Source organism: Phytophthora infestans, genomic scaffold, assembly GCF_000142945.1.
Source record: "Phytophthora infestans T30-4 supercont1.1 genomic scaffold, whole genome shotgun sequence".
Taxonomy (NCBI): Eukaryota; Oomycota; class Peronosporomycetes; order Peronosporales; family Peronosporaceae; genus Phytophthora; species Phytophthora infestans.
In genome coordinates this window covers 3,242,222-3,263,622 of record NW_003303758.1, presented here as the reverse complement: position 1 = coordinate 3,263,622, position 21,401 = coordinate 3,242,222, and the positions used below count along the sequence as shown (strand labels likewise).

The following is a 21,401-nucleotide window of genomic DNA, read 5'->3' as shown; positions in this document are numbered from 1 at the left end:
CGTTCAGTCATACGGACATTCGAGTAATATAGCTGTGAGTATAGCTGAGAGCTACAGTGGTGGCTATATGCTGCGTCAGTACGAACCACTCATAGTCATCGGACGTGGTGGCTTTGGACATGTCATGGTGGCTCGACACTTGCCTTCTGGCTCGCTAGTCGCTATCAAAACACTCAGCAAACGCTCCATCGCAACACAGAACCAGGTCCAGCACTCTCGAGCAGAGAAAAGCGTCCTTACTCGCTGTCGCGATCATCCGTTCATTGTTAAAATCCATGCGTGTTTCCAGACCATCGACCATCTCCACATCGTGCTCGACTACTGTCCAGGTGGCGAGCTTTTCTTCCATCTCTCACAACGTGGACACTTCACCGAGCCCGTCGCAGCCTTCTACTTAGCTGAAGTTCTCCTTGCACTCGAGCACTTGCACCACCACGACATCATCTACCGCGATCTCAAACCCGAGAACATTCTACTAGATCAACAAGGACACGTGCGTCTTGCCGACTTTGGACTGTCGAAACCAGGAATCGACGACTGGACTCTGGCCATGACGTTCTGTGGGTCGAAAGACTACATCGCTCCTGAAGTAATTGCGCTCTGTGAACGATCATCGTCGACGTCATCTTCATCCAGTCGAGGCTACGGCAAGACGGTCGATTTCTGGGCGCTTGGCTGTATGCTCTACGAGATGTTGACCGGACAACCTCCGTTCTACAACGCCGCAAGTAGGACGCAGCTCTACTCGATGATAATGGATGGCGCAGTATACTTCCCACCAACCATCAGTGACGAAGCTCGTGACTTGATGCAATGTCTGCTACGCACAGACCCGAGAGAGCGTCTTGGAGCACGTCGAGCGTCCGGTGGTGGCGCGACTGCAGTCAAACTTCATCCGTTCTTCGCCAAGCACCAAATCGACTGGACTAAACTACTGAATCGAAGTCTACGGACGCCTCCACTTCGTCCTCGCTCGGGTCAATTCGCCAATTTCGACTCCGAGTTCACGTCCATGGCACTTCGTGGTATTGAGAGTATGGTCAAGTTCCCGGACAAGATCCCGATGGACTACCAACTCTTCGACAATTACAACTGGGAGCCACCCAAAGCCACCCAATAGAGATTTACAAAATATAAACTCAAAAAACTTGTTCAATTCAAAGGCTCATTCGATTTTTGCTAACGGGAACACCCTATCCTCTCGGAAAGTACCGCTCCGCTAGCCTGCTTACTTCCAGAGCTTGTTGATCGACATGTTCTGCTCCGAGTCCTTCTTCATGACCTTGGACACGGCCATCTCAAAGTCTTCCTGCGTCACGTGGATCCGACGCTCACGCAGAGCAAACATACCCGCTTCTGTGCACACAGCCTTACACTCGGCACCTGAAGAGGTCGGCATCTTCTCGGCGATAACCTTGAGGTTAATGCCACGCAGCAAGTTCATCTTCCTCGAGTGAATGCGCATGATATCAATACGCGACTAAATACACAACATATCATTACTAACTCGTCCACTTTTAACAGCATAAAAGCAAATAAAACGCACCCCTTCCGTCGGGTTCGGGAACTCGATCTTCCTGTCAATACGCCCGGGACGCAGTAGCGCGGCGTCCAGGATATCGATACGGTTCGTAGCCATAATGACCTTGATATTCTGCGCAGGCTCGAAGCCGTCCAGCTGGTTCAGCAGCTCCAGCATCGTGCGCTGCACTTCCGAGTCGCCACCGCCGCCTTCCATACGGGAACTACCAATGGAATCGATTTCGTCCATAAAGATAATGGACGGGGAAGCCTCGCGGGCCATGACGAAGAGTTCGCGCACCATACGCGAGCCTTCACCGATGTACTTCTGCACCAGCTCTGCACCCGACACACGGATGAAAGTACAGTCCGTGTGGTGAGCCACAGCACGAGCCAGCAGCGTCTTGCCTGTACCAGGAGGTCCGTACAGCAACACACCCTTGGGCTGGGCCACACCCAGAGCGTCGAAAAGCTCCGGGTGCTTGATAGGCAGCTCGATAACCTCCTTAATCTCGCGGATCTGCTTGTCCAGACCGCCGATCATATCGTACGTTGAGTCGGGAACCTTCTCCACCTTCATCAGGCTCACCAGCGGATCCACCTATGCATATAAAGTTAGAGATCCTCGGTTTCACATAATTAATAATTCGGGATCCAAGCACTTTGCTTGATGCGCACCTTCGTGGGCAGGATCTTGTGCAGCACGTAGCTGTCATTGCGTAGCGCCACGCGCGTGTTGGGTGTGCACTTGGCAATGTCGATGGTCTTGTCCACATCCACCACGTACTTGCCCTCTGGGTTCACCTTGACGAGCACCTTGGACTTGCCCATTTGCTTCACTACTTCGCCCACATACGAGCCCGGTTCCTGCAGCAGTTGCAGCTCCTCACGCAGCAAGCGGACTTCATCGAAGCAACAGTGGTAAGAACCTTTAATTTTTATCAAGAATTGGCAAAAAAGGTATCCAGTTCACCTTTTGAGTTGAGCTCGTTGCGCTGCGCCTGAAGACGCCGCAGGTTTTGCGTCTCGTCACGCACCGTCAGCTCCAGGTGCTCGATCTTCTGCTCGTAGTAGCTGGTGAGACCAGCGCTGTCATCTGCCGACGTCATGGCTACGTCCGCCGTCATGATCAACTGAAACAAACTACGGTAAAGCCGTCGAGATTCTCCTCTGTTTCTCCCCAGTTGCGATCCTAAGTGTCGTACCTAAGCGAATTCATGAATCGGACTTAGTGATGTAAACACAGTACTATATATTTACGTTTCCAACACAAATGTGAGTGTGACTGGCGTAGCGAGCTGTAGCCATCTTTGAATTTAAATTGACGCGGGTAGAGCGATGGTGGCGACGCCCAGGTTTCATGTGACGCAGGACGCCGCGTGGGTGTTTGTGCATGTGCATGTGCCTTTTGTGCGCGTATCGGATATGGAGTTCTATGTGGACAACGCGGACTTCACTTTCTTCTGTAAACCGTACCTGCTCAAGTTGCACTTCCCACACGAGGTGGTGGACGACGAGCTGGCAAAGGCAGTGTACGACCCCAATAAGGTATAACGCTCTGATAATTGCTGATGCAATTGCGGTGCAGGTTGCTAACCGTAGTGTTGTGGTGCAGGAGAATGGAACGATTGTGGTGCATCTACCCAAGAAGGAGCCCGGCCAGGAATTCCCAGACCTCGACATGTTGACCAAGCTGCTGCAACCGCAGCGGCCATCAATTGATGTAAAGTCCGACAAGCAACGGTGTGTCGGAATTATGTTGTATGGAAAAAGTTGCAATGGTTTTAACTTGCTGCTTGTTTTGTTTCGATACCAGCAAAGCGCCGCTTATCGAAGTTCTGGATTCATCGGGTTCAGAGCCAATTGGGAGTTTTCAGGAGGAAAACGATAGGCTCAATGCGTTGATCGATGGCATCTCGATTTCCAGCAAGAGTGCAGCTGTAGCTCCTTCAACTGAACAGGTGCAGACGGATTCGTCGCTTCTAAGCCTCGAGTCCTCAGCACCGAAGAATGTTAGTTCGATTAAGATCGACGCAGGCAAAGATGCCGTCAAGTCTATCGGCGTGCGCGTCACTGACCTTGCGCCCTCGTACGGATTCAACAACGCGTACAGTGATTTTTTCCGTGTGTGGCATGGTGAGGTGAGCGAGATTCTGTCTCTACCTGACCCAGAACACATTCAACCGGAACAGCGACGTATCCTCCGTGAAGAAGCTGAAGAGCAAATGTTTGACATCGAACGATACCTCATGGACTTCGCAAACCAGGGAGACGATATGTATTTCGAGTTGGCCATGGCATACGAACCTTTCTGGACAAAGTATCCCATCTTACCACCCGCTGAGACTCGAAATAATATTTTAAAAGTGAAGACGGCGAAGCCTCGGGTTGTCGAGGTTGTTTCGGACGTCGACCGCGTGAGCGAAAGTATTCACACTTTTTCACTGGAACCCACTGCATCTCAACCTCCAACCTCATCGTCTTCGGAGTCATCGGTCACGTTTACTGACGCAGAGCAGGAATTGTTGCTTCGCCTTCCTCGTAAAGAGTTTTTGCTCTCAGAAGGAAGCCCCGAAGAGAAACTGGTGGTCGGGGGTCTTGTGGATATCCTTATTGGTTTTGTGTACGAGCAGTTGACTACGCAGGGTGACAGTGGAGTGGAATCGACGTGGACGGTGAGCATTGTCAGCCCGACGCTGTCGTGGCTGGACTCGAATGCAGACTTGCGCGCTGTCGTACGCTCGACTGTGCGTCGAATGATCACATTCCCGTTCTTGCGGCAATACGACTTGGCCATGCGCTGTGTGCGTGAAGCAAGCGAGATCTTGAAGCGTGGGAAGCGTGTTGTTCTTCGCGCACTGCTAACACTGTACCGGATTGTCGAGAAGTCTGAGACGCAGTATCTACTCAACTCACTCTACATTCAGGACTACTGCGTGTGGGTCCAGTCCGTCACTGATGATCGTCTTCGACGTGTGAGTGCAGAGCTGGATACCCACATAGCTTCACTCAAGAAAAGTGAAACAGGTTGGGCTTTAGAAGAGCTCGAACGAAGTCTGTTTGAAGCCGACGATAGTGAAAATGAATCCTCTTCCAGCTCAGACGACAGTGACGAGGAATCTTCTAGTGAAGAAGAGTCGAGCGATGCCGACAGTAGTGGTGACGAAGAGGTCGATGAAAAGCCAGTGAAGCTTTAGCAAGATAGACAGCGCGTCATGTATAATTAGTGAAGCGAGGACGCTTACAAAAATAAAGCGTTGGTGTGTAAAGCACTGCAGTTGACTCGCAACCTTTTTATCATCTCGTGTGCTCATTGCTACGGTGGATTTCTCATGGCAAAGCGAGATGAAGTTCGCGCTGCGAGCTTTTCAGGCTCTTTGTCTTCAGCTTCTTCCAATTTTAAGCTACCATTGCTGCTGACTGCTCGGCCTGGAAACGTTGGTGTTCAGATTGACTCTCACCGAGCCATAGACGTGCTCTCTCATCCACGCAGCGTCAAGTTCACATCGCAGTTTCACGAAATCATGTATGAGAACGGGTCGCTGGAGAACTACCCGCGCGTGGTGGAGCGCACGGCTCAACGTGCACAATTGTTAGAGGACAAGCTCGACAAACTGCGAGCTAGAGAGCATTATCTACTTGAGGATGAAGCGAAGCGGAAGCAGAGAAGAATGCAGCGTGACGCAGCTCGCCAGCGTCGGATTTGGCTAATGCTTCAGGCAGCAAAGCGAGTAGATGAACGTGCTCGAGAGACTGCTGCTGCAATAACGGTACAAAGGGTGATTCGAGGTGCCCTAGCACGGCGGGTGGCTAGAGTGCTGAGGCAAGTACGGGAAACCCATGAGGCTGCGTCGATGCTGCAGCGTGCAATGCAGGGGTATGTGGCTCGACAACAGTTAGCACTGAAGCGTGAACGCCGAGCTAGAGAAGAAGAAGAATGCCGTGAGCGTGAGATGTACTCAGCTGCTACAGTTCTTCAGCGACAAGCGCGTAAACGCCTGAAAGTCGCCCAGGAAGCGCGTCAGCAAGCCGCACTCGCTGCGTGTGTCGAGGATGACGAGGACGAGGATGGAAGTGAAAGTAAAAGCGAAGAGGATAAGGAGGACACAAGGACAGATGAACGAGCGTCACAAAACGATCTTACCGTTGACGAGAAGGTTATTGACGATGCATTAAGACGAGGGATCAGTTTGGATCTCCTTTTCTCGGATGAAGAAGAAAGCGCGAGTCCATTCCCAACTAACTCCACGTCCTCGTCAAGCATTCTGCCAATAGAGTCAGCGTCCAACACTCAGCGAGTAGTTCCACAGCCTCCGCCACCTAAACTCACTGTGGCGCAAAGGCCTCGAAGGCAGATGTCCATCAAACGTGTTGGAGGTGGTTACCGCACAAAGCTATTACCTTACAACACTGAGATGCCCCCATCCAAGGAAACACCGGTTAGCTCAACAGAATTTTCAGCTACCCGTCCTTATTCACGCCAACCGCATCTACAAGAAACAGTAGCAGCTTCATCTGACGCACAAAGTGCCAGTGAGGAACTCGTACGTCACTCGAGGCGCTCACCAGCGATCCCAAAATCTCCAACTCTCGTTGCACAGCGGCCAAATCACTCTCCACGACCGATCATGGAGAGCAACAACAACGAAATACGCTCTGTTTCCCCTGTTAAAGTGTCGCCGCCTAAAGTGTCTCCGTACGCCATTCCGCAGCGCCTGCTTTCATCACGATAACTTCAACAAAAAAAAAATCTGCATCACGTCACGTATTTTATGTGTACCACTTTATTAACATCTTCTATCTAAAGGTACATGTATACAGTAGTTTCTTGTCGGGTCCGGAAAAGAAATAGGGAGTCATGATTTGGGATTCATCTCGAGAATTCTTCGCTCTCTAATTAAGAATAGAAAGGATTGTGATAGGCTAAAATAGCTGTTTGCTTTGGAGAAAACGGGGTTATGCGGTAGTTATTAATAGGGTGACTGGTGTGATTGGATTGGCTAGAAATCCGCTGTGGGGTGCATGAATGTTTGTTGTTTCTCAGTCAAGAATTTTCCACGCGAACATGAATCTTCGCTGTGGTGTGTACGGCGAAGGGAGCGTCTTCTCCGTCAACATCGATCACAATGCAGACGTGGAGGCGCTGCAGGAGAAGATTGCAAGTAGATACAGAGTCGTCAGCAACCGCGTTGAGGTTTTCCCAGCCGCATTGACGCTGTATTTGGCGCGGAAAGCGGATGGCACGTGGTTGAAGGACGACCGTAATGTGAAAAAAATCCTGCGAGGCAGTATCAGCAATGATTACAAGGAGATGCGTCCGTCATGGAAGCTCAACAAGGTGGGGCTGTTTGGACCAGATTTTGACCTCGGACTCCCGGAGTCCCTCTCCCTTCAGAGTCGGAGAGGAAGCGATTCATGTGCTGGTGGAACTTCCATCCGCAGCTGATATTTTGCCAAACAAGCGACAACATACGGGAAGTGTGCCGCGAATTGAGAAGGTCGAAGATGTGCCTCAGATTAAAATCCAAGGGGTGCAATATGTGACGCTGCCAGCTGCATTTCTCGAGAAGTGTGGTTACAGAGTCTCGGAAGACTTGATGCTGTATTGTCGTCGTGAAGTGCTCGATCTGTGGGGCTTTGTGCAAAATGAAGTCATTGCTAAGAATGCAAGAGGATTCATTGTTGGACCACCTGGCATAGGCAAATCTGTGGCTATGCTAAGTTTTGTGGCCTCTTTGGATCATCAGGAATGGAACGTCGTCTGGATTCATTTAAGTCAAAATTTGGACTCTTGTCTGGCGTTGGGAACGAAGGAATACTGGGACATTGCTGGTTTATCAAGTTTTGAGCTGCCTCGAGTCGCAGGCAAAAAGCTCTTTATTTGTTTAGATGGCTACAAGGCTACGACTACGCACGCAAAGTTTTTCAAACGCGTCTTTACGCTTCTCGACAAGAAAAACGAGAGGCTTGTGGTTTGCTCTTCAATGTCCTCACTTGGTAAGAGAAACCTGGAGGACGATCGTCATGCCAATATTCAAGTGTTCTTCTTGTATTCATGGACGAAGGACAATTATCTCGCAGCCATCGCCGATCAGACTTTTTATGACAAGATCGCGTCAAAGTTGGACGCAACAAGTCCCAACGCAGTGAATGAGGACGACGGTTTCGAAGCAGAATGGAGTGAGGAGGACAAGAAGCATTATGCGCTTGATTTGAAGTTCTACTATGCTGGCGGATCATGTCGGTTCATGTTTCAATACCCCACGATTGAAGTGATGGACTGTCTGAAAACCGGGGTTCAATCTGCCGCGAACAAGTCAGATCTTGTCAAATACTGCGGTGGCTATTGGCACACCGATCCAATCGACAGGCTTTACGGGATGCAACCTGACGGCGATGGTAACGCTCGGTTCCCCGTGAGCTCGTGTGCGGCCTTTCTCTTTGCGGAAGAATGTGACGAGCAAACCATTGTGCAGTTGGCGGCTCGTCTTAATGGGTCAAACAACTCTGCGGTGGATGACCACCTCTTCGAGTGGCTGTTTTTGGCATCTGTTCCAAAGCGTGCAGTGAAATTATTCGGCGACCACGAAGTCGGAGACGTCCTGCCTCAAGCAAATGTTCTTCGTTTCGATCCGAAGAAACGATTTAAAGTGCTATCAGATGGAAAAATTAAAGGCGACGGGAGTTGGTTGCAGCCGATGGCGTGGAACCAAGGAGGCTACGATGCGGTGCATTTTGACAAGGACAAAGGCAAGGTCATCTTTATCCAAGTCACGCGATCTGAAAAACACGATTTCAAGATGCGCTTCTTGTACGAAGTGCTTCTCAAACTAGAAATGGCTAGAATGAAGATAAAACAAGTGGTGATCTATTTTGTGGTCAAGCCGTCTCAGTATCTGAACTTCAAGCTGGGCCACATTGAGGATCGCGACGTTTTGTTAAAGTTTGATAAGAGTTGGACCCGTCCAGAAGAAAAATATGTTCAAGTGCGCGCTTTTGAAGCCCCTCCAGTCTAGTACCTTAAACGTGCCCCTGGCAAAGACGTTTTCCAAGGATCTAAACCTCGTGATTCTATCACGTCGCATGGTCAACAATGTCATCGCCAGAGCTTCGCTTTTTATCTCACAACTCCAATTAGTTTATCAATTTCCAGATGTAAATATTAAAAAAAAACGAGCTGGTCCGCAAACCGATTTGGAATGCGTGAACGCTGTACCGGTACGTGGTCATCTTCATGCTCGCTGACCACCCGGACATAGAGGTCAAGCTAATGAAGTACCCTCAATCGAGTACCAGAGAACAGCTTGAGTAGAAATGCGGAGGGGCTGACGCAGCCATTGAACACAAGCTTTTTCTCTGCTGCCACAGGAAGTTCCTCTTGTCAGGAATGAAGTTTGGTCATAGTGGACGCGGAGCGTTCGTGCTATATTTGTCAAGCTTCACGGTCTCCTGGACTACCTTAACGGACTTAGGTAGGTGATATGGCGTTAGTTAAATTGTTAGATGGGAAGCTACGCCTATTAATAGTGCGAGGAGCTCCATGATGGCGTTAGTTGAATCACTAGATGGGAAGCAAGCTTCGTTTAGGTAGTATAAGTAACACCTAAGCTGCCATTAACATTAGCTTGTCTGCACCACGCTTGACGTGTCCATCTGACGGAGACATAGGATAAGCTGATCATCTGCAGCATTTTTATAGCACTGCCCAACCTTGTTTCGGTCTTGCGGGCAGGGCTTAATGGTCTTGGAGTTAGACCAGCAAATATAAAAAAAATCACCTAATATTTTCTTCTCAGACTAAAATGATATTATTTAAAATCAATTTAGTATTTGTTAAAACGATATTATGTTATTCAAAGAATGCATTATCGATATTAATACATCAATCATTTGCAGGGCTAACGGTAACCAAATATCATATCATATTTTTTAGAGTGATAGTACTATTTTCGATTTTAAATACTATTGGAACTCATTTTTAAGGCAGCATTTTATTTTAAAATAAACTCGAAGATTTGGAAAATATTAGATAACAGATGATATGTTTTAATATTTCCCACCTTAAGTATGTTTTGTTGCCACCTTACCCTGCTGAGTGAATTGAGGGCTCACAAAAGAACTCTTTCGGTCAGTATTCTAGAACAGCACTAGGCTTTAAGACTGACGAGTAATTGCTCTAGTATCTCTCTGTGACACAGACAAAGGCGATCGAAATGGAAAACTGCAAGCGCTTGCAGGTGTTTAATGTCGATAGAGCGAAATCAAGGTATTTGTTCTTGTTCTCCTCGTCCACGTCGTGCGTCTAATAAACTTGCATTATGTAACGCTGTATTAATGCGCTCAGCAGTGCCAATACACGACGCCAACCTTGCCGTCACTCTCACAATTGTCCCGGACTCCATCTCCCTCACTGTCGATTAGTATTACTTCAGCTACCGTCTTACCCCGCACAGAGCGCCCAGGCATACTAATAAAATATAGCGCCCAGTGAGCGCTTTATTCGTTTTGAGTGCCTAGACGCTATTCTACGAACAAACTTCTTAACTTTGAAGAACGCACAGGTCAGGTGGAGATTATACAGCTACAAATATATATGCATGCACGTCACTTTATTATGTGCTGACGGATCAATTGGTCGAAGCATGGATTGGCATCCATGGATCGATTCTGGATGTGTCAATTGAGGACCTGTAACGAGTTGCTATTCCTCCTGCCCGACTCGCTGGGCAAATCGTATAGTTTATGTGCCTGCTGCGCTGTCTGTCCCTAGTCCGTAGTTGTTACTTGATAGTACTCGAAGACGTCACTGGCCAGCAGATGCTCCACTGAGCCCTGTGCCGGAACCTTTGGCTCCTACTTTTTGTATTCCTTCTCCTTAGCTAACCTTACGTAAGCTAATAGAGATTCGTTCTTCGTTTTCGTTCTTCCTTCTTCGTCCCTGAACAGATAGTCTCCAGTCAGATCACCCACGTCCTCGCCGAAGCACCGTGACGTCCCGATGCGATCCAGATCACGCTCAATCTCCAAGCCACTTGGGCGTACGCCCACGGCGCCTACCCTACTCGTGCGCGGCCACCACAGCGAACTCAGGTACTCTACTTCCCCTGTCTGGTCTCACCGTACGTCGCTCCGCTTGTCCGTACGTTCTCCTCCTTGGATCCTACTTGTCCTTCGTTTCACGGTACTGCAGTGCGTCCACCACAACCCCGTACGTTCTGTCAGCCACACTCTGTGCCCCAACAGCCCTTTCGTTCGTCTTTGTCTTGTTGCTGACTGTACTTCCAGCCCTCGACCGTCTTTCGTCTCTCGTCACACTCCTCGATCTACCTGTCCCATCCTTTGCAAATTCCGGAGTACCCACCTCCTTGCTCTTCCTGCCGTCTAACGCCACCGGTCGCGACGGCTCGCCGTCTGCGATCTCCGTCCTAACCGTGTGTCCGTTGAATCCGTTGGGCTCCTTCCGCCCTTTGGTCACACCCTTTCCACGTTGAAGCTGGCTACGTGCCAACGTACACTCTTCCGGAAGATCTTCGGTAGACCACGTCATCAACCTGTTACACGCCTTCTTCACTCGTAGAGTCTTCCACGACTCTACCGTCATAAAAGTATTTGTCGTACTCGGTGATCGACACCCATCGGGTACCGCTATCGCCAGTTGTCTCTCGACACTCTCGTCCAACTGGTTGAAGTTCGAACTCAAGCACATATTGCCCTGCTTTGTTTCGTCTACGTCGTCGTCGTATTTCCACCAACTTGCCACCCGACTCTCCCCACACATCCGTTCCTGCCACTGTTCGACTTCGCTTTGAGCCTGCCGGAGCTGAGGCTGCTTGCACTGGAGCCGTCGTTGCTCTCGCAAACGTGCCTGCCGGCGTGTCATCAGCGTGTTGCTCTTCATATTCCAACTGTGCTTGTAGATCAGCTGCTGCTCGTTGTAGTAACTCGACTTTTGAATGATAAGTAGTGAGGAAACTTACATGGGCTATAAATTCCTCCGGTTCCTCGTTCTGATCTTCACGTCGCACAACATAATTGTCGTAGCCTGCTGGCTCGATGATTCGGAGGGGTCCAATCCACGCATGAACTAACTTCGTAGTTTTCGTCCCACGAGGTGGTCGATACATCCAGACTCTGTCACCTGTCGAGAACACCCTCGTCATTCTGGCACGTCGGTTGTAGTACCGAGCTTGCCGCGCTTGCTCCTTCTGGCGAGCCTGCTCTGCACACTCATGACTGATCTTCATCGCGCTCAACAGACGTGCATGATACTCGGACAACTTTCCTGCTTCAGTCACATTGGCGCAGCGTAGTAACTCGTTGGGTGCTCGTAATCTACGCCCCATCATCAGTTCATTTGGTGACAGCGCAACTGTCGAATGCTTGCCTGAATTGTACGCATATACTGCAAAGTCTAGCCAGGTGTCCCAGTCATTCTGGTCTTCACTATGCATGTAGGTCGCGATGCAGTCCTTCCAAGTCCTATGAAATCTCTCCACAAGACCAATCATCTGAGGACGATAAGGAACTGGATTAATCTGCTGCGCCTGAAGCATCGTAATCAACTTCTCAATCACGATACCGGTTAGTTCGGGAGCGCCATCAGTGAGTAGCTCGCGGAATACACCAAACCGTAGTACTATGTTTTTCATAATAAAGTTTGCCACATTTTCCGCCGTGTGCTGCTCCACTGCCGCTGCAACCGCGTATCTCGTAACGTACTCAACTGCAGCGATAACATATCGTTGTCCACCTCCTGTCTGTGGAAGAGGTCCTGCGACGTCTAACGCCCAGCGGTCTCCAACTTCTCCACCGCGTAGACTTCGTAATGTCGGTACCACTTCTCTCGGTCGTGCTTTACGGCTTCCACACTCCTGGCACCCGGCCACCCACCGTTTACCTTCTCTTTGTAAGTTTGGCCACCAATAGAGTTGAGCTATGCGTGCATATGTATGTGGGGCTCGTAAATGCCCTGACCATACAGAATCATGACAGTCTTTGAACACTAGAGACCATAATTCAGGCGGTAGTACGACTCGCCTTCCGTTAGCAGTCTCGATAAGTGCCAACCCGTACTCCGTTTCAATCTTCATGCCCTTATGCATCCCAGCCTCCAGTAGCTTCTGGACTAATCGACTCCGGCCTTGAGCTTCACTGATCATCGTATCCGTGAGCTGAAGAGTCGTGACTTCTTCGTGTTGCCGTTCATCTCCCTTTGCTTGTCCTGCCCTTCGTTCTTGGCGTTGCTCAACTGGTTTAGGTCTCTCACCGACTCCCGACGTTTGGTTCTTCGTTCTCGTGTCATTGTTCGTAACACCACGATACTCGCTACGTGTATTACTCGGTCGTCCTCGTTCTTGCTGTAGTGTGTGTCCTGCATGTACAGCAGACTCGGTAAGTTCTGGTTGCTCACGTAACTCGCCTTCTTCAGTCCGAACACGATTCCGATGGTTGCTCACTGCCGTTCGTCGTGGTGCCCCGACTGGCGGCATCACCTTCTCGCCTTCCGTTGCCGTCATGTTCGTCCTACTCTCGACATCGTCCATAGCCCACGTAGCACGTCGTTTTGGCTTCTTCGTGTTTTTGTCGTCCTTGGTCTCGGCCGTCCTGCTCAACTCGTTCTGTCTTTCGTTACTGTCGTCCAAATCTTCTGTGACGTCGTCCACGCATGAGGTCTTGCCCGCCGTCGTCGCTTCATCGACGTTCTTGTCCTCGGCTGTCATCTTTTCGCGTGCATTGCGCTCTACGTCCTCCTGACGCCTTCTGTTCGCTCTTGTCATCGGTCTTGACGAATCCGGCGGCACTGGCTGTCTCGAGGCCCTCAGTGGTGCCACAATCTTCGCCGTTGCCATCAGTTCTGGCCGTACTTTCGTCGAGTCTTGGCCTGTTGCCTCGCCGTCGTGAGCCATCGTTCGTGTCCCATCCATGTTGATCGGTGGTGCCACGGTCACCTCGGCATCGTTCGCGCCTTCTTCAGTTGTGCCTCTAGCGCCGTCGTTATATTGCTTCCTGTTACCGTCCTTACTCCGCATCTTGTGAAAATCAGAGTGCCTTTCACTGAATGTGCGTCGTCGTCCTCGTCTCTTCCGACCAGCTGCTGCCAACACGTTTACCGGAGCGCGAGATAGCGCATCTGCTACCACGTTGGTATTGCCAGGACGATATTCCACCTCAAAATCGTACTCTTGGAGCGTAAGAGCCCAGCGATGCAATTTTCCGGTTAGGTTTGTGCTTGTCATTAACCATTTGAGTGCTGCATGATCGGTGACGATCACAAATCGTCTTCCATAGAGGTAAGGTCTAAACAACTTGATCGACCAAACTACTGCAAGACACTCCAGTTCTGTGATTCCATAATTTGCTTCCGTGTTGCTATTCACTTTACTTGCAAATGCCACTGGTTGCCAGCCCTTGCCTTGATCTTGCGTAAGGCATGCGCCGAGACCAACCTTGCTAGCATCAGTAACCACTCTAAACGGTAGTCGAAAATTCGGGTAAGCCAGCAGCGGCTTGCGAGTTAAAACGACTTTAACATGCTCAAATGCTGCTTCTTGCGCCTCCGTCCACTCCCATTCAGCATCTTTTCGCAGAAGCTTGGTCATTGGAGCCATCAATGCGCCAAACCCTTCCACAAATCGTCTATAATAACCAGCAAGATGTACGAAACGTTTAACTTCCACAGCATCAGTAGGTCGTGGAAATTCCCGTACCGCAGTCACCAACCTATCGAGTGGTCGAACGCCTTTAGAACTGAGTTCGTGTCTCAGGTACTCCATACTTTCAGTCGCGAATCGGCATTTCTTTAGTCGTAGTGTAGGCCCAGCGGCTGCCAAACACTTCAATACACAAGCGACTCCCAACACATGCCGTTCGACCCACCGCGAGTGTAGATTACGATGTCATCCAGGTAGACTAAGCAGGTGATCCACGCCAGACCTCGTAGAACACTATTCATCATTCTCTGGAACGTTGATGGAGCATTCGTAAGCCCAAAAGGCATTCTAACAAACTGATATAGGCCTTGTTTTGTCGTAAAAGCAGTCTTCTCTTTGTCTTTAGCTGCCACTCGAATTTGCCAGTACCCAGATCTTAAATCTAGAGTCGTAAATAAGACTGCTCCACCCAATGCTTCCAAGGTTTCATCAATTCTTGGTAAGGGGTAGACATCCTTCCTCGTTATTTTGTTCAGAGCTCGATAGTCCACACAAAAGCGAATCTCGCCGTCTTTCTTTCTTACCAGCACTACAGGAAACCCCCAAGCGCCGTTACCTTCTTCAATTACGCCTGCACCCAACATCTTCTTGACATTCGTCTCGACCACAGTGTCTTCCATTTGTGCAAGTCGTCTGCGTTTTAACAGAATAGGGGCCTCGTCGCCCGTCTCTATTTGATGCCCCACGTCGAGTGTAGTAGCAGGTGGGCAGTCACCTTTGTCCGCTACTTGTTTTCTATATACCCTCAACAAACGTTTCATGAGCTCTCGCCCGCCTTCGTCTTCGATGCCTATTTGTAGCTCGTCCTCATTTTCCAACGGAGTCTCTCCATCTCCCAATTCACGCAACCATCCCAGCAATTGATCGCGTTGTAAGACGCCATTCATTTCGAGGACTTCCACATTTTCCTCGATAGGAATCCACGTCCCTAATTCTTTCTTTGAAGGAAGCTTGACCCTACCACCACTTGCATTAATGGCGGGCACCACTGCCTTTCCGTCTCGTACTTCCGTCACTGTCGTAGCCAACAAGATGGATCCCAGACGAACTGTGGGTATGAAGATGCCTTTCTCCCCATCCTCGCCTGTCACCGCAATCTCTATGGGCATTACTGTACCTCCACGAACTTGGGTTTTTCGCGCCATGCGCACTGCCGCAACCTTCACACCTTTTGCAGCGTCACTAGTCTTGAACGGTATTACTACCGAACGTCCTTCTTATATTTCAGCTCATTGGTCCGAAAATCCATAACAGCGCCGTGATCGTTCATGAAGTCCACACCAACTAGGAATTCGTTATAGCAACCCTTGACTATGCATGCATCCACGCACACGGTGTCGCCAAACACGTTCTCCAACTGGAAACGCCATACTCCTAGAACGTCTAGTAGGAATCCTCCTATTCCTTCGACATAATCCACTGGTGCTGAGCACGACACTCTGTCTCCGTACTTCACCCAACTCGTGCCAGCGATTGTGAACCTGGCTCCACTGTCAAGCTTCACGTACTTTGTTACATCGTCGACCTTCATTCGTGCTGTAGGTAGTCCGTCGTTAGCTTCCACGTCAGATACCTTGCTTTCGGCTCCTTCGGTACTGCATCGTTGTACGAGGCTAACTCGTGCTCGTCCGCCTCTACCTGGTTCGCCCTCTTCATTCCGTCCTTGTCGACGTTCCTCCAGTTGTTGAACTGCGTCTTCGACTTGTCGTTGGCGGTCTTGCTGTAGTTCAACTTTATTGGCTTGTTGCCGTTTGTTCTCTTGGTCGGCGGTACGTCGCTTCTCCAACGCACGCTTCACTCGCTGTCGTTTCTTCTGATTACAGGCCGATTTCCTGGCCACCCGCACCCTGGCGATGTCTTTGCTCACTTTATCGTCATCACCCGTGCCATACTCCAGATTCTCAGGTGTCAGATCGGTCTCCATGCCGACGCCTTCCTCAGATCCACGCACATTGTTGTCGGAGCCAACTTTCTCGACGCCGTCTTTCGGTCGCGTAGCGTCCAAGCATGCATACCGCATGTCCGTCATCGCTGGACGTACTGTTGCTACATAGCAAGCTGCCCGCTCACTGTCCTTCCCGGCTGCCTCGGTAGCCATACACTGCCACATTTCCTCCAGCGAGTTCGCGCCACTTGTTGCCATCGGCTTCGTTACCTCTTGTATGTCATTTCCGTTAGTGGCGTCTCCCGATCTTTGGTCTTCCTTTAACTTCCGGTTCTGCTGTCGAACTTCACACTCGGTCGACCTTCCTTGCTGTATCCCGTTTTGCTTCATCTCCGCTGACTCCGTTGTCACGTTGGTGTTTATCGTCATTCCTTGAGCTCTTGTCGCACTACCTTAGCCATCTGCACTCATCATCAGCCGGGGGTCGTTATTCTCCGGTCGCCGTAACCCCTCTACTGCGCCGGTTTCGCGTTTCCCGCCACCTTGTCGTCGGTCTTACGCTTCCGTAGATTCTCCTCGTTCTTGGCCTTAGCTTCGGCATCGGTGCATTCCTTGGCCATATGACCGTACTGATTACATGCGTAGCATTTGGGTCCCGTTGGGCACTGTGCTGCCCAGTGTCCACTCTTGCCACACTTCCAGCATGCTTGTGGATTCTGCGGTACTCTTGGCTTCCCTGGTGGCTGTGTACTACCACTTCGTTGCTCTTGTCGAGGTACTGCTGCTTGTCGTACAACGGCTTTCTGTTTCTTGCGCTGCGGTTTCACATCTGACTCGTCGCTGCTCGATGTCGGCGGTTCACTCTCGTCTTCTGCGCCTTCGCTGGCTTCTTTGTTTCTTTCCGTGAGCTTCTGGCTGCATTCTCGACAGAGCGTTTCCGGCTGGCTTTCTTGGATTCATACCAGAACTTGCCGTTCCATATGCGACCCGATGGCACATCCCACGTGCCTGAATACTCGTTCCATACGCCTTGTGGGCTCGTAAAGAGGGCTAATGTGCCATGCTCTTCCTCCGCAGCTGTCATTCCACCTTCATTCGCGACTTGCAACTCTGCTGGCAATCCTGTTCCGCCAATCCCCGGAATCACTAACGTTTGGCCGGTTGTGCCACCAACTGGTACCAGATAAGGACTTGGGGCTATGGCCCACGGCTGTCCTATGTTCAGCATGCCCTGCGCCACATTATCCATGGGATCGTCGATTTCATTGGCTTTATCTACAGCCTCTTTCAAGGTTGCAGGCTTCGGTCGTTGTTTCACCAATTTCTTCGTAGTCTTATCCAGGTTTCTGTAAAACTGCGCCAATAGAATGCGTTCACTGACTTTGTTACGACCAACCACATCTCGCAATGCTGCCGCGAAATCAGAGTACGTCTCTCCAGGCATCATCCTGCGCATGTTCACACGCCATTCTGCTGCCGATTTATCCAGTCTCTCACCATAGCGTCGTAAAAGTGCTTTCTTTAAGTAGGCCCATGTCCGGTCACGTGATGGCAATCGTCGATCCATATTCACCCACCAGCGTGCGGTATTGTCCATAAGTTTGTTTCCAAAGATAAAATACAACGCATGGTCTGACCATTTCCCACGTCCAGACTTAGCGGCTCTCTTCAAGGCTAAGTCCACCCTGTCTATCCACGTCGAGACAGAGACCTTTGGCGAGGGGGTGAAGGTCGGCAACACTAGGTCCTTCACGCTCCTGCGACGGGATTGTCTTTCATCGTCTCCATGTCGTCCCCGTTGGACTTGACGCCTCCGTCGTTCTCCTCGTACATGTCGCCCATGCCTTCCATGTCGTCGTCGGCTTTCCTGACGCCCTCGTTGCTCATCAGACTCGGCTGACCCATCACTGGAGGCGCTAGAACTTTCACTCGGCTCGCTACTGTCGTCTCCGCTACTGCCGTCGCCATCTGGATTCACCCCGCTGTAGTCGACTCCACTATCGTTGTCATCAGGAGTACTCCAGTCCGACGAACCACTGTCTCCACTATCACCCTTGTGACGCGCTTCACCAGCACGTGATCCACTGCGTCGCAATACCCGTCGACCAGCTTGGAACCTCTGGGTTCTCGAAGGAGCAGGCTGCAGCTTCGCGACCACGATCGTCAACGTCTGAATGGCGGACGCCATCGCTGTCATGTCCACGTGGTTGTTTGGTGCAGTGCCGCCACTCACGGCGGTACTGGCCATCAATTCAGCACCATGTTGGTCCTCATCATTGCTTTGTTCATCGGGCTCTCCATCATCACTGGGCACACGACGCACTCTCTGTGCACGGCGTCGGTACTTCCCACGTGCATGTCCATGTCGTCCTTCCTTGTCAGCTCCATGGACCTCCTTGGTTGACGCTTGTAGCTCGGCTACTGCCCTCGTCAGTCGCTGCATTGTGGCTGCCATGCCCATCGTATCCTTACTTTGCATTCCTGCCGCGTCTTCACCACTCTTCTCCGCTTCGCGGCTCCGCGTGCAGTCCTTCTCATCAGTGGCTATGACCCGTCCGAGTTCCTTGGCATCCTTATTCTTCGAGGCCTATCGCTGCTGATTCGCCGACGCTCTCCGTTTGATCTTCACCGGCTTCGCTTCCGCCTGTTCCACCGCTTGCTCGGCTGCTTGCCGCTTGTCCACTCTCTTTCGTGGGGATACCGGGACGGCCACCTTCCGTACGCCTTGGCTCCTCGTCACCGGACGCCCAGACTCGGAGTCCGTGCTGCTGAGTGAACTTTCTTCGCCGGCCTTCCTGACTCGCCGCGCCTTCTGCGCTTTCTTACTTAGAGTAGTGACTGTCGCAGCAGTAACCATTTTCGTACCCCGTAACCTTCGTAACCCAGCGTAACCACTAGCCCGTTTGCTTTCCTGTCTTTCTGAACTCTCTTCGTTGCTCTGAGATAGCCCCTGTATGACCACCATGTAACGAGTTGCTATTCCTCCTGCCCGACTCGCTGGGCAAATCGCTTAGTTTATGTGCCTGCTGCGCTGTCTGTCTCTAGTCCGTAGTTGTTACTTGATAGTACTCGAAGACGTCACTGGCCAGCAGATGCTCCACTGAGCCCTGTGCCGGAACCTTTGGCTCCTACTTTTTGTATTCCTTCTCCTTAGCTAACCTTACGTAAGCTAATAGAGATTCGTTCTTCGTTTTCGTTCTTCCTTCTTCGTCCCTGAACAGATAGTCTCCAGTCAGATCACCCACGTCCTCGCCGAAGCACCGTGACGTCCCGATGCGATCCAGATCACGCTCAATCTCCAAGCCACTTGGGCGTACGCCCACGGCGCCTACCCTACTCGTGCGCGGCCACCACAGCGAACTCAGGTACTCTACTTCCCCTGTCTGGTCTCACCGTACGTCGCTCCGCTTGTCCGTACGTTCTCCTCCTTGGATCCTACTTGTCCTTCGTTTCACGGTACTGCAGTGCGTTCACCACAACCCCGTACGTTCTGTCAGCCACACTCTGTGCCCCAACAGCCCTTTCGTTCGTCTTTGTCTTGTCGCTGACTGTACTTCCAGCCCTCGACCGTCTTTCGTCTCTCGTCACACTCCTCGATCTACCTGTCCCATCCTTTGCAAATTCCGGAGTACCCACCTCCTTGCTCTTCCTGCCGTCTAACGCCACCGGTCGCGACGGCTCGCCGTCTGCGATCTCCGTCCTAACCGTGTGTCCGTTGAATCCGTTGGGCTCCTTCCACCCTTTGGTCACACCCTTTCCACGTTGAAGCTGGCTACGTGCCAACGTACACTCTTCCGGAAGATCTTCGGTAGACCACGTCATCAACCTGTTACAGACCCATCAGGGAAGAGGTACATGTAATGCCCCGCACACAAAAGATATGTCAAAGCTTCTCAGATATATTTAGAATGAGCAGTTGAGCGTTGATGGTCTCAACTACAATAAAAGAATTGGTGGAGAGTAGATTTCTTCATGTATTAGAGTCGTTCTAAAAGCATTGGCTTAGAGTTCATTAATTTAATAGAACCCTTCCCGCGGTGTGTCCTTGTATTCTACTTTACGTTGTAATCGAGGTTACACACTGTTCTAAACCACATCATAATATTTTTTAGTACGCCTGGGCGCTTTGTGCGGGGTAAGACGGTAGTCGAGCGTTAACGACATCTGGTTGTGAATTTAAGCCGATTGCGCAATCTTTGAAAAAAATAATATCGTATTAACTAATATTAAGTTAATAATTAATAATATCATTTTGTCTCAGAAGAAAAAAGGTTATATTTTTTATATTAATTGGTCTACAGGTGATATTTTCACAATATTAACTTCAGCGGTTTTGGAGTTACCATTAACCCCTGAGTATTACTAATCAACAGTGAGGGAAATGGAGTTCGGGACAATTGAAACAGTTGGCGCTGACCAGGGTCACCCCCCACCGGTCAGATAGGGAGGACGCCTAAAATCTCCACAGATTATGGTGGTAATCCACATCGATGGGGTTAATCCACAGATGTGCAAACGCTGTCCACAACGTCTTGTAAATATAAACAGCTCGTAGGACAAATTAATCCACCAGATGTCGGAACCTTAGCTAGATCTAGTTTAGGCTAATCACAGCTTGGATATGTGTCACAGCGTGATTGGTTATAAATAGACGAAGGCCTAGCGTGTCCGTGGTCACAGGGGAACACTACCACCACAGGTGGTAGTGCTCCCCTCCCAATCAACGTCCAACAACAAACCTCTTGCAGCTACCACACATTCTGCATGCTGAACAAGCCCATTACGCGTTCTGCTCTCTCAAACCAAAGTTGGTTGCCCTCTTGCAGAGCTCGTGTGCCTCAACGGCATGTGGACCGTCCACTCCCCCTTACGTTGGTTTTGCTACGACTGAACGGATAAATAACGCTATTCACACTCTGTTGAGAGGAAACTGATCGTATTCGTGTCACATACGCACTCTAAAATGGGAAAGGCACCCCCTGGGTTTTTCTTCACCGCCCGGTGGGGGAGCTCGAAGGCCAGCGCATACTAGAAAATATGAAGCATGTAACGGGACACACCGTTACCGTCAGCAACACGTCAATCTGCACAGTGTGTACAGATTCTTCACCCCACACCATGCGGAATCGGGTTCTGTTCTGTGTTTCGACAACATGAGCAGCTGCGTGTGTCGCACCGCTGAAATGCCTATAGAAGTGCAAAATGCTCATTTGTAGCAGTTTGACGAACATTTACTAGATTGGTTCCCATGAAGTTGGAGACAATTATCGACCTACTGGAAGTCT

The 21,401-nt window shown here is 50.4% G+C and overlaps 5 protein-coding genes and 1 pseudogene across 5 annotated transcripts; 3 read left to right on the top strand and 3 right to left on the bottom strand.

Annotated features, from left to right (window-relative positions):
- Positions 1–550: 550 nt before the first annotated feature.
- On the top strand, positions 551–1,120 carry PITG_00614 (protein kinase; the record flags this gene model as incomplete). The annotated part of the gene is made up of 1 exon (XM_002909147.1): positions 551–1,120. One exon carries the CDS (start codon positions 551–553, stop codon positions 1,118–1,120), a length of 570 nt encoding a protein of 189 aa, XP_002909193.1.
- A 32-nt stretch (positions 1,121–1,152) lies between these two features.
- Positions 1,153–2,710, bottom strand: PITG_00613 (26S protease regulatory subunit 8; the record flags this gene model as incomplete). Its single annotated transcript, XM_002909146.1, has 4 exons — positions 1,153–1,480; positions 1,547–2,122; positions 2,200–2,423; positions 2,495–2,710. The coding sequence occupies 4 exons, from the start codon at positions 2,646–2,648 to the stop codon at positions 1,229–1,231; spliced, it is 1,206 nt and encodes a 401-aa protein (XP_002909192.1).
- A 2,143-nt stretch (positions 2,711–4,853) lies between these two features.
- Positions 4,854–5,578, top strand: PITG_00612 (uncharacterized protein; the record flags this gene model as incomplete). Its single annotated transcript, XM_002909145.1, has 2 exons — positions 4,854–5,469; positions 5,535–5,578. The coding sequence occupies 2 exons, from the start codon at positions 4,854–4,856 to the stop codon at positions 5,576–5,578; spliced, it is 660 nt and encodes a 219-aa protein (XP_002909191.1).
- A 1,008-nt stretch (positions 5,579–6,586) lies between these two features.
- PITG_00611 lies at positions 6,587–8,495 on the top strand (annotated as a pseudogene; the record flags this gene model as incomplete).
- A 9,370-nt stretch (positions 8,496–17,865) lies between these two features.
- On the bottom strand, positions 17,866–18,973 carry PITG_00608 (uncharacterized protein; the record flags this gene model as incomplete). Its single annotated transcript, XM_002909144.1, has 4 exons — positions 17,866–18,071; positions 18,151–18,356; positions 18,440–18,534; positions 18,746–18,973. 4 exons carry the CDS (start codon positions 18,971–18,973, stop codon positions 17,866–17,868), a joined length of 735 nt encoding a protein of 244 aa, XP_002909190.1.
- Positions 18,974–19,551: 578 nt separating this feature from the next.
- PITG_00607 (uncharacterized protein) lies at positions 19,552–19,938 on the bottom strand (the record flags this gene model as incomplete). Its single annotated transcript, XM_002909143.1, has 2 exons — positions 19,552–19,575; positions 19,753–19,938. The coding sequence occupies 2 exons, from the start codon at positions 19,936–19,938 to the stop codon at positions 19,552–19,554; spliced, it is 210 nt and encodes a 69-aa protein (XP_002909189.1).
- Positions 19,939–21,401: the final 1,463 nt, after the last annotated feature.